This window comes from Meles meles, chromosome X, assembly GCF_922984935.1.
Source record: "Meles meles chromosome X, mMelMel3.1 paternal haplotype, whole genome shotgun sequence".
NCBI lineage: Eukaryota > Metazoa > Chordata > Mammalia > Carnivora > Mustelidae > Meles > Meles meles.
In genome coordinates, this window is record NC_060087.1 from 32,119,106 (window position 1) to 32,131,949 (window position 12,844).

The 12,844-nt window shown below is 35.7% G+C and overlaps 1 protein-coding gene across 1 annotated transcript in view; it reads left to right on the plus strand.

Annotated features, from left to right (window-relative positions):
* Positions 1–12,844, plus strand: part of CFAP47 (cilia and flagella associated protein 47) — a 545,441-nt gene that overhangs the window by 104,695 nt on the left and 427,902 nt on the right. Inside the window, exon 22 of the mRNA XM_045994745.1 lies at positions 10,656–10,797. Coding sequence (XP_045850701.1) covers positions 10,656–10,797 — 142 coding nt within the window. The remainder of the gene's footprint in view (positions 1–10,655; positions 10,798–12,844) is intronic.

Sequence of the window (12,844 nt, forward strand, 5' to 3'; positions counted from 1 at the left end):
AGTTTGTATTTTTGGTGGTCAAATCTTCTGTTTTGTCTTGAGAAATTTTATCAAAATTATCTAATTTGTTGGCATTCATTTGTATGCCATACAGTTGGCATACAGTTGTTCATGGTATTCTACTATTTTTATTTCTGTAGCATAGGTAATAATGTTTCTTCTTTCATTTCTGACTTTATTTTAAAATTGAGTCATCTCTCTTTTCATCTTGGTCAGCCTATCTAACAGTTTTGTCAGTTTTGTTGCCATTTTCAAGATTCAGTTATTGATATAGTTGATTTTCTATAGTGTTTTTGGTTCTTTATTTCATATATTTCTACTTTATCCTTTACTGTCTACCAGGTCTGCCTACTTTGAGTTTAGTTTGCTTGCTTTTTTTCTTGTGTTTTTTTTAAGGTGGAAGGTTAGGGTTTTGAGTTGAGATCTTATTTTTTTCATTTTTTTCATTTTTATTTATTTATTTATTTTTTTAAAATATTTATTTATTTATTTATTTGACACAGAGAGAGATCACAAGTAGTCAGAGAGGCAGGCAGAGAGAGAGAGAGAGAGGGGAGAAGCAGGTTCCCTGCCGAGCAGAGAGCCCGATGCGGGACTCGATCCCAGGACCCCGAGATCACGACCCGAGCCGAAGGCAGCGGCTTAACCCACTGAGCCACCCAGGTGCCCCTAGATCTTATTTTTTTTATATAGGTTTTAAAGCTATACATTTCCCTCTTAGCATTATTTTACCCATCTTTCAAAAGTTTTGCTCTATTTTGTTTTTATTTCTGTTCATCAAAGTGCAATTTCTTATGTAAGTTTTTTCCTTTGATCCATTGGTTATTTAGGATGTGGTGTTTAACTTCCACATCCTCATGAATTTACAAATTTCCTTTTGTTATTGACTTCTAGTATTATCCCATTGTGATTGGAGACTATACTTTGTATTATTTAAATAAATTTAAATTTATTGAGGCTTGTTTTATATTGCAGTCCATATAGATTATTTAGCTATGTTGAGGAATTCTAAAACCACTAAAAGAGTTGAAAATGATTGCATCTGAATTTATGTATATGTGTTTTTGTATGTATGTATGTGTGTAAGTATACGATGGTGGAGGGAATAGAATGCTAATTTTCAAAATAAGCTATGTGGGATTTTTTTTTTTTTATTTTTTAAAATCTGTACTCTTATAATTTTGATAAAGACAATAAAAAGAAAACAATCCTGGGGCACCTGGGTGGCTCAGTGGGTTAAGCCTCTGCCTTCAGCTCAGGTCATGATCTCAGGGTCCTGGGATCGAGCCCCTCATTCGTCTCTCTGCTCAGTGGGGAGCCTACTTCTCCATCTTTCTCTGCCTGCCTCTCTGCCTACTTGTGATCTCTGTCAAATAAATAAATTAAATTAAAAAAAAAGAAAAGAATCCTTTTGTGACAAGTTAATATTTTGAAGCATTATGCCTTTCTCTTACTGAATGCATGGATTTTGTATGTGTGCAGAAGTATGCAAACACACACACACACACACACATTCTTTGATGAAAGTAAGGGAAAGAAGAGAAAGAAACCAACGAGTTTGTGTAGTAATTTAATATATATGTTTTCAAGTATGTTGAGATCAATTTATATGTTTTCTTATTAAGTCTATGTTGTGATTTATATTTTTATATAGTAGAAATATATAACTGTGGTTTTTTTTTTAATATTTTATTTATTTATTTGACAGAGAGATCACAACTAGGCAGAGAGGCAGGCAGAGAGAGAGGAGGAAGCAGGCTCCCTGCTGAGCAGAGAGCCCGATGCGGGACTCGATCCCAGGACCCCGAGATCATGACCTGAGCCGAAGGCAGCGGCTTAACCCACTGAGCCACCCAGGCACCCTATAACTGTGTTTTTAATGCCATCATTCATCCACAAAAGCATTTTAGCCCGAGGGTCACTAAAAATTAGAGAAAGTATGTAATCCAGTTTAAGTTTGTTACATGACTCTTTGGGAGGATTCATATGCAATTTGGTATTTTCATTTTTTGAGTTCAATTTACCGTTTAACATTGTCAACAATTAAAAACTTATTAATCTGTTTTTTAATGTTTAGATTGTAGCTCTCTTAGGTTTCTAAAAATTTGTTACAAAATTAAATTATATGTATTTAGTTCTCTGGAGTGTCACACATTCCTTAAGGTTTTGAATCATTCTGCATTTACTGGGTATTTTAAAAGGAGATTTACCTAGAGTATCAAAATGTAATTCAGTCCAACAAGAGATGAACATACAAAAACCAAAACCAAAACAAAAAGCCCTGCAGAGACAGCGTACCCTGTGAGATTTTGTTCTATAAATTTGTGCCAGCAAGGCAGATGGATTAGCTGGTTTCTAGTCATTTCACATATCCTCCACTCTGTTTATAGCTAGCTGTAAATTATCTTTCTGTGTGTGTGTGTGTGTGTGTGTGTGTGTAAATGTAAATAGTCAGTGGGTGCTCTCTTAGTTGACCTGTGTAGGAGGCAAATGTAAAATCATAAAGGGCTGGATTTCTTTCTAGTTGTATCCCTTCCTGTCCTATAGTGCACTGGGTTTGCCTGCAATTAAAAGTGACAGGCAATTACATGGTGGGCAATTATAGTTGTGTTTGGCATCCTTGACTGGAATGGTTTGTTTACACTGTCATTCAAGCCTCTCTTGTCCTTCTGGTCCACTCACTTGTCTTTTCGGCCAGTGTATAGAGTTGTGCTTCCTGATAGGGTAGCCAGTAGCCATGTGTGAGTATTTAAATTAAGCTTTAAAGTTAAATAAAATAAAAAAAAAATATTTCCTTAGTCAAAATAGCCATATTTCAAGTTCTCAGGATCCATGCATGGTTTTGGACAGTGCAGAACATTTCATCATCACACAAGATTGTATTTGACATTTTTTCCTGCCGCTGTGGCCCAGGTTCCACTCTGTGGCACAGGCCAGTCAGTCTACAGTGGCTTGGTTGCTCTGAAGCTCTCATCAGTCCTGTTGTATAACTGCCCTAAAGCTCTTGAAAATGAGGGAGAATAGTCAAAATTTTTAACTTCCTTCTTTTTTTCTACCAACTTTTGTCCTTCAAAGATATGTGACCTTTGTATTGCATAAATGCTTCTCAGGGGTTATGCTGGATTTATAACCATTCTTATAGGAAGGCAGGATGATCCTTCAAGGATTAAGAGAGGACATTTGAATGACACCTGCCGCATAAACATTTTTATCTCCCAACACTGGCTGGGGGACTGAAATCTTCATCAGAATATCATTTTTCAGTTTGAGGTATTCCTCTGTTTGAATGACGACAACTGGGAAAGCACTTAAAGTGGTACACTTCACAAAACTTCCCAAGATTTTCTCCTTCATTAGATAGCTCAGTGGTTTCACAGTGATAGCCCTCATTTCCTTTTCTCTCTCTGTATCACTGAGTTTCTATGTAAGAGAAAAATCTTGTATTCTTTTAGTTTTGTTGCGAGGATTAGATGTGGGTGGAGAAATCATGGAACCTCTGAATTTTGTTTTCTGTGTAATTACAGGGCTACCTTGGATATAAACTCATTTTATATAAATTGTCTGTGAAGATGTGATTTATGAGAAAGCAAGTCCAGTATAATTTCCCACATACATGCAATTGGCAGTTAAAGAAGGCAGGAGGAATGACTCAGCTCTGTGGATTCAGCACATACTGTTTTAGGAAATACCTGTTTTGAGAGGGAAAAAGGTCCCATACTTACAACGAAAGAGACGATTAAGTAATTCAGTACACTGAATTACTTGACAATTACGAGCATCATCATCATTTATGACATCAGATATCCTTGAATGAAGCTGATAGTCATGCTCTGTGTTAAACCTTTCCTACCATTCCCATCTTCTGCTCTTCTCATCCCTGACTTTGAGCTCCAGTGCTAGATCTAGTGACAGTCAAGACTCAGTACTCAGTGACGGTCAGGATTTTAATCCATCATGATCACACTTAACCTCAGTCATCCCTCAAAGTGGAGCGCTCTGTGAATAGATTCTCCAGTTAATAGCTCTGAGGTCCCTCATTCTTGGCTTTCTTTCCCTTCCTGTCTGCTCTCTAGGATCCTTATATTTACATAACTCTTCAGTGTTTTTTAGGGCTTCCTATCCCTTCGTGGTATCTTCATATTATGAACATGGCTCTCTCTAAGGCAATGTTCCTTAGATAGCCTTTCCTTTGGATCTAGATGTGGCTCTAGAGGTGATGTTTTCTGGAAGGCTTACTCCCTGGGTGGGTTTTTCTAGAAGGTCTTTTTCTGTTAAAAATGGCTGCTGCTTTGAACTTCATATAATATGAGTTTACTATTTCCCTTATGCAGAGTAGTAATCTCTGGACATTGCTACTAGCCAGTCTCTTCGTATATTCTATACTCTACTCCTCTAATTGTCTGAATGATTTCAGTATTCATGTAGAGGTCCATCCAGACTCCTGGCTTCCCATTTCCTTGTCTTCACATTTCCAATGATCTCCTCCTCCATTCCCCTCAGCTTCTTCCATTGGGAATCCATCTCTATCCATCCCAATCAGATGAGGATGACAGTTTGGGACACATGCTTTTTGATACTATTTGACTTTGAAATATGTATTTGTATTATATTAACAAAACCTAAAACATAAAGAATAAGATAGTAACCTAAAAATAATATAAATACTTTTAAACTATATGATAGAAAATACTAATTTATAGTAATACTCAAAATAAGAGCAAAAAGATAAACTAGTTGCTGAAGATTAATAATGACAAATCCTAGGGGAAATAAGATCAAGCAAAATTGTTTTAAGGACTGATATATGAAAGCAGGTAGTGTTTATACATGAAATATATCTTTATTCAATTCCTTGACATCTGTATTGGTGTCATTGCAGAAATAAAATATCCTGGGAATGAGTTGCTTGCTCTGATTTGTCAAAATAAAGAAACATTCATGAAAATAAAACATGCTATAGTATTTTTTGCTTTCTGTTACGAGAATAGTCTATTTATAAAAGATTTTAATGACAAGACATAGAATTGTCAGTGGTATGGCCAATGTCTCAGTCTGTTCAGGTTCTATAACAAAATACCACAGACTGAGTAGTTTGTAAACAATACGAATTTATTTATCACAGTTCTGAAGGCTGGAAGTCCAGGATCATGACACCGGCATGGTAGAGCTTGGGTTCTCTTCTGGGCTTCAGACTTCTTGATGTGTCCTCACATGGTGGAAGGGGTTAGGGATTTCTGTGGACTCTCTTATAAGGCACTAATCCCAATCATGAGGGTTTCACCCTCCTGGGCTAAGCATCTCCCAAGACCTTACCTCCTAATATTACCATCTTCGGGGGTCAGGATTTCAAAATGAATTTTGAGGGGACGGTTTCAGACCGCAGCAGCCAACTAATGTTAAATAAAAACAAAGAGGGGCACCTGCATGGCTTAGTCAGTTAAGTGCCTGCCTTCGGCTCAAGTCATGATCCCAGGGTTCTGGGATCAAGTCCCACATCAGGCTCCCTGCTTGGCGGGGAGCCTGTTTCTCCCTCTCTCCACCCGGTTCTTGTTCTCTCTCTCTCTGTGTCAAACAAACAAACAAACAAACAAACAAACAGAAAAACCAAAAAGAAAACCCAAATGTTTTGCCTAGTAGAGTGATATTCATGGCTGGAACTCTAAGATAGCCTTTCTATTATTAGCCATTTTATTTAAAATTTTCAGATTGTCAGCATGGGCTTTATGAGTATAGCACCTCTGCAACCATCGTTGCTTGTTGTCATGATCTTGGAAACTTAGATATGTCAGTTGTACCATTGTTATTCCCTTTCCTGCATTTGAAACATTTGCCGTTCTTTCCCATTGTATTCTGCCTTTCCACCTCCAAAAACGTACCAAGAAACCATAGAGCTATAGTTGTTGCAGGATCAGTATTTTAAAAATTATTTTAAACATAAATAATATTACGTTTTAATAAAAAATCAATATATGGTTAATAAATGAGACTTGAGAAAAAATGAATTTTGATCATTTTCATGTTTTATAATTTAATTTAAAATGCAGTAATAGTTTTCTCATGTGTAAATATTTTAGTGTTGACATTACTTCAGTTGTATTTTCAGTTCTTTTCTACATTAATTTTATTTTTTATAATTTTAAATTTTCTAATAAGTTATATAATTTATAAAATTTACAATTTGTTTTCCAAAGTTGGTATTTGGATCTGCAGCCACTTCTGAATCCTACACACACATCCTTACCCCGGTTCTTTAGTTTTTAACTGATGAGCTCACAGGGAAGAAATTACCAGTCAGAATTTAAAGGTTAAAGCCATTTAAATTTTCTGGTGAGCTGTTCATCAGAGACATCCATCTAAGAGATGGAGAATGTTAGGTAGGAAGAATAGTTAAGCTTTTTAATCTCAATAAACAGAATAGTCTCATGTAAGAAACAATACAGTCTCTCGATCATTTTGCACAGACTCTCTTAATTTTACTTTTCTAGAACCTTGAGATCATCAGATGACAGGGATCTGGGAGAATTCCTAGAAACCTTTGATTGACTTCTCCTTTATCTATCTATCTATCTATCTATCTATCTATCTATCTCTTTATTTAATTTTTTTAAAAAGATTTTATGTATTTATTTGGCAGAAGGAGAGAGATCACAATTAGGCAGAACACCAGGCAGAGAGAGAAAGGGGGGAAGCAGGCTCCCCCGCTGAGCAGAGAGGCTGATGCAGGCCTTGATCTCAGGACCCTGAGATCATGACCTGGGCCAAAGGTGGAGGCTTAACCCACTGAGCCACCCAGGTGCCCCAACTTCTTAATTGTTTAAGAAATAATTTATTGAGAGGAACTTTATATAGCATAAAGTGAACCATTTTTAAAGTAAACAATTCAGTGGCATTTAGTGTCTTTACGGTATGGTGTAACCATTCCCTCTCTCCCATTTCAAAACATTTCAATCACTGCAAAGCAGTACCCTTTAGATATTAAAGCAGTTTCTCCTAACCTTTGTTTCCATGAACCACTGGCAGCCACCAGTTCGCATTCAGTCTCTATGAATCTGTCTCTTCTGAATTATTTCATATAAAAGGAATTATATAGTATGTGACCATTTGTGTCTGTATTCTTGCACTTAGCACAATATTTTGGGTTTTCATTTTTATGTGGTAGAAAACATGTAACAAAATTTGCCATCTTGACCATTTTAAGTGTTAAATTGTATTCACATTGTTGTGAAACAGATCCCAGAACTTTTTTATTTTGCAGATCTGAAACTCTGTTCCCATTTAAAAATGCTACATCCATTTCCCCTCTCCCCTGAAATCTAGGCAATAACCATTCTACTTTGTGTTTCTATAAATTTGACTACTGTAGATACCTCATGTAAGTGGAATTATATAGTATTTGCCTTTTGGTGATTGGATTATTTCTCTTAACATAATGTCCTCAGAGATCGTTCATGTTGTAGCATGTGACAGTATTTCCTTTACTTGTAAGCCTAAATAATATTTATGTCAGATTTTGTTTATCCATTCATCTGTCTCAGTTGTTTTGAATAGTGCTATTATGGAGATAGGTATACAAATATCTCTTCAAGACCCTGCTTTCAGATCGTGTGATAGCCGGATTAAATGGTAGCTCTATTTTTAATTTCTTGAGGAACCTCCATACTCTTTTACATATTGCTAGCACCATTTTACTGTCCCACCAATACTGTACAAGGGTTCCAATTTCTCCATATTCACACCAACACTTACTATTTTCTGGATTTTTGATCACAGCCATGATAATGGATGTGAGGTGATATCTTACTGTGATTTGATTTGCATTCCTCTGATGATTAGTGTTGTCGAGTATCTTTTCATTTGCTTGTTGAATATCCATATATCCTCTTTGGGGAAATATCCACTCAAATCCTTTGCCCTTTTTAGAATTGAGTTAAAATTTTTGTTCCTGTCGAGCTGTAGTTCTTGTATATTTTGGTTATTAATCCCTTACCAAATACATGGTTTGCAAACATTTTCTCTCATTTCGTAAGTTGCCTTTCTGCTTTGTTGATTTTTTACTTTGATGAACAGATATTTTGGCGTTTGATGTAGTCCCATTTGCCAGTATCACACTGATTCAATAACTACCTTTATAATAAGTTTCAAAATTGAGAAATATGAGTTCTTTTACCCTTGTTCTTTTTTTCAGATTGTTTTGTCTATTTGGAGCCTTACGATTACTTATGAATTTAATGGTTGGCCTATCCATTTTTTCAAAAATGGCCATTGGATTTCTGATAGGGATTGCCATGAATTTTAGATTGTTTGTTGTCGTACTGACATCTGAACAATACTAAAACTTCCAGTCAGTGAACATTGGATGTCTTTCCATTTGTGTAGAGCTTTAATTTTGTTCAACAATGTGTTATAGTTTTCATTGTATAAGTTTGTCACAACTTGTACACATTTATTTCTAGGGATTTTATTCTTTTGGATCTTATTTTATTATTTTAAAAAATATATTTATTTATTTATTTTAGAGAGCGCAAGTGAGCAAGCACCTATGAGCGGTGGGAGGGGCAGAGGGAGGAGAGAAGCAGACACCTCTTTGAGTGTGGAGCCCAACACAGGGCTTGATCTTACCACCTGAGATGAAATCAAGAGTTGGATGCCTAACTGACTGAGCCACCCAGGCACCCCTTGAATCTTTATTTATTTATTTATTTTTTGACAGAGAGAGAGAGATCACAAGTAGGCAGAGAGGCAGGTAGAGAGGAGGAAGTTTTATACTTTGTATAAAAAATCTTCAAAGAACCAACTTTTACTTTCATTGATTTTTATCTCTTTCTATCTAAAAAAATGGATTTTTATCTATTTCTATCTCTTTGTTGATATTCTCATTTTTTTCATACATCATTTTGTTTTTCTATTGTTTAGCTCTATGAACAACTTTTTTTTTTTTTAAAGATTTTATTTATTTATTTGACAGAGAGAGATCACAAGTAGGCAGAGAGGCAGGCAGAGAGAGAGGGAGAAGTAGGTTCCCCACTGAGGAGAGAGCCCAATGCAGGGCTTGATCCCAGGACCCCGAGATCATGACCTGAGCCAAAGGCAGAGGCTTAAGCCCACTGAGCCACCCAGGCGCCCCTCTATGAACAACTTTTAAAAAAGATTTTATTTATTTATTTGAGACAGAGAGAGCGCAAATGAGCACAAGTCGGGGGAGGGGCAGAGGTAGAAGGAGAAGCATACTCCCTGCTGAGCTTAGTACCAGGACCCCAGGATCATGACCTGATCTGAAGGCAGATGCTTAACCAACTGAGCCACCCAGGTCCCTCATCTGTGTGCAGATTTAAGACGGTAGATTTAAAGTCTTTCTCTTGTAAGTCCAGAGTGTGGACTTACTCTTTGGTGGTTTCTGTCATTTAGTTTTTCCTTTGACTGGGTCATGCTTTCATATTTCTTGGTATGCATTGTGGGTTTTTTTGTTAAAAAGTGTTTATTTGAATATTATAATGTGGTAACTCTGAAAATCAGATTTTATCTGTTCTTGATTGTTGAACGCTGCAGTCATCCATTTGTTCAGTGACTTTTCAAAATTAGTTTTTGCAAAGAATATTCCTTTTGTGTTTTTAACTTTGATAAAGTATAATTTAATCTTTTTTTCTTTTGTAGATGATTCATTTTGTATTGTATTTTAGAAATCTTGCCTCACCAACAATTACAATGATTTTTCTCTTAAATGGTTTATAGTTTTAGGTTTTATATTTAGGTCTTTGGTCCATTTTGAATCCATAGGAAATATTCTTCAAATTTATTTTTATTCTTAAGAATTGTTTTTAGACTTGTGAAAAATAAACCAGGTCTTATTTCAAAAAAGGAAAAACAACTTTCAACATCACAAGATAATTTTCTTTTTGAAAATGTCTTTTTTTTTAAACTCCTGTTTTGCCAAATCCATAATATCTCATTAGATCTCCAGGACTTATTCATCTTGAATAACTGAAACTTTGTACCCCTTGAGCAACATTTCCCCATATCTCACACTCTCTAGCCCCTAGTAACCACCATTCTGTTTTCTGCTTCTATGAGTTTGACTGTTTTAGATTCCACATATAAGTGAGATCATGTATTATTTGTCTTTCTGTGTTTGGTTTATTTCACCAAGCATAATGTCCTGCAGGTTCATCTGTATTTTTGCAAATGGCTGATTTTCCTTCTATTTTTAAAGCTGAAAAATATTCCATTGTATGTATATACCACATTTTCTTAATCCACTTATCCCTTGGTGGACATTCAGATTATTTCCATGTCTTTACCGTGTGAATAGTGCTGCAATGAATATAGGATTGTAGGTATGTCTTTGAGATCCTTATTTCAGTTCCTTTGGGTAAATACCCAGAGGTGAGATTGCTGTGTAATTTAGTAGTTCTGGTAACAATACTATACTTTATCTCTGAAATTTATTAAGAGGGTGAATCCTTTGTGTTCTCACAGTAAGGTGCAGGATAACTATGTGAAACGGATTGATATGTTAATTAGCCTGATTGTGGTGTTACTTAATTATGATATGTGTATCAAATCTTCAAGTTGTATACTTTACATACAATTAAAATAGTGTCACAAATTTCTTATAGCAAAAATAATCACAAGTGTAATGTATTTTTTTTGTCTGTCAGGTGGCAACATATAACTTCAGCATTCAAGTTCAAATTAATTTCTTCAAGGCTTCAGAACTTTACACTCAGTATCGTTTGTCAAATACTCCTATGATTCCAAGGACAACACCACTTATTCGACCATGTTTTGTTCAAGCTACTGGTATGTAATACTTGGTGTGTTCATATCAAACATTTACACTTAAACAGCTAAAAGTTTAAAAATTCAGAATATGATATTTACTTTTTAAAATAGAAATATAAGAAAGTAAACTATGATATGATTTCTGTGTGTGTGACTTAAATTGTGCCTGTGAGAATGAATTTTGAGAAATAGTGTAACCAAACCCACGGGAAGTTCACTCCTTATTGAATTACAGAAACTGCACCAGGTGATGTTGTCGCACAAAGACAACTTTATTGAGGAGATCATGGGCATCGGCTTCTAAAGCTGTGACTCCTTGACATCAGGTGAAGGGTTACCTTTTGTTTAGGGTTAGATGAATTTTTAATTAATTAATTTTTTGGACAGAAAGAACGTGAGCCGTGGGGGTGGGACAGAGTGAGACTATTAAGCAGATTATAAGCTCAGCCCAGAGCCCCATGCAGGGCTGGATCTCACTACCCTGAGTTCATGACCCGAGTCGAAATCAAGAGTCAGTCACTTAACTGACTAATAAGCCACCCAGCCAGACCTAGGATGAATATTTAGCTAGGGACGCCTTCTTATCCTATGTAGAGGTGGCTATGTCACACATGACCCTTAAGGAAACGGAGTTTTCCCTACATTGGTGTTATGTAAATGAGGTTGAGGTCCCTCCTTGGGTAGAGATTTTAGTATTATAATGAGGCAAAGGTAATGATAGGTTATTCCAGAGCTAACTCTGTCGTCTGTGCAGATATGAGTTGGAAGTTTAGCTCAAAAGTTCTGGGTAGTCTGGAGTAGGTGGGAGGTCTTGTCAGGGCAGTTGCCGTCACCTATAGGGTGGTTTCCAGTGTCATTTGCCTGAGTTAAGAGGTAAGCTGGAAAGAAGAGCTTAAGGAACAATGTAAGACACATGTTAGTGAGTTAAAGCAGGTGGGTAGTAAAGGTCAGGTCTTGGGTTCTAGCTGGTGACAATAGTGTGGACATAATCTCAGATCAGTGACTCTTGTTTTAAAAAATTGGTTATAACTAAAAACAAAGGTCAGTTTAGTTATTTATTGTATGTGTAGTTTTAAATGATTAAATCAAAATAGAAGGTATTAAAATAAAATATGTTAGGTTTATAATGAAATGATGAAAATTTAATTTAAGAAAAATTTCCCCCGAAAGGAATGGGTGATTAAAGGACTAAGTTCATGTAAAGAAGGGTAAGTAAAAACAAAGAAACAAAAGAAGGGCAAGTATATTAAGTTTTTAAGCATTATTTATTCATTTTCTCCAAATATTCAAATATAAACCCTACTTTTGTCAAGCTTTGGTTTTGCATTTTATTATATATGTTTAAGTATTTTTCATAAAAAGTTAAGTCTAGTTTATGCCTTATTATGCAATATTTTGTTTTTATAATTTGACATTAAGTTATTAATAATAAAATAGTGCTCAATTGATAATTATCCTTGGCACCTAGTAAGAGAAGCCTCATTAAAGTAGCACACAAGGAGTGCCTGGGTGGCTCAGTGGGTTAAGCGTCTGCCTTCGGCTCAGGTCATGATCTCAGAGTCCTGGGATCGAGCCCCACATTGGGCTCTCTGCTGGTTAGGGAGCCTGCTTCTCTCTCTCTCTCTCTGCCTGCCTCTCTGCCTACTTGTGACTTCTCTCTGTCAAATAAATAAAATCTTTAAACAAACAAATAAAACAGTGTTACTGTAGGCATTTAAAAAAAAAGTAGCACACAATATGGAGATTTATTTCCCTTTTGTTTAAAATACAGAACTAAGAATTCTGCAGCTGGTAGGGAAGGCTCCATGGTTTCCCCCCTTGTTTTAAGATAATCACTTTAAGGAAAAAATTACTGTCTAATTTTGTTTTCTGAATTAGGTAAATTACTTACATGAAAAATAAAATTTACTTACTTGACAAATAAAAATTAATATATCATCATTATGGAAAATTAGAAGATGTTCGAAACACAGAAATGTCATCTGGAATGCAAATATGTAGAGCATACTATTATTGATAACTTCGTATCTTACTCTTTTGTTCTATGCCTTTATTAGTTATTTTT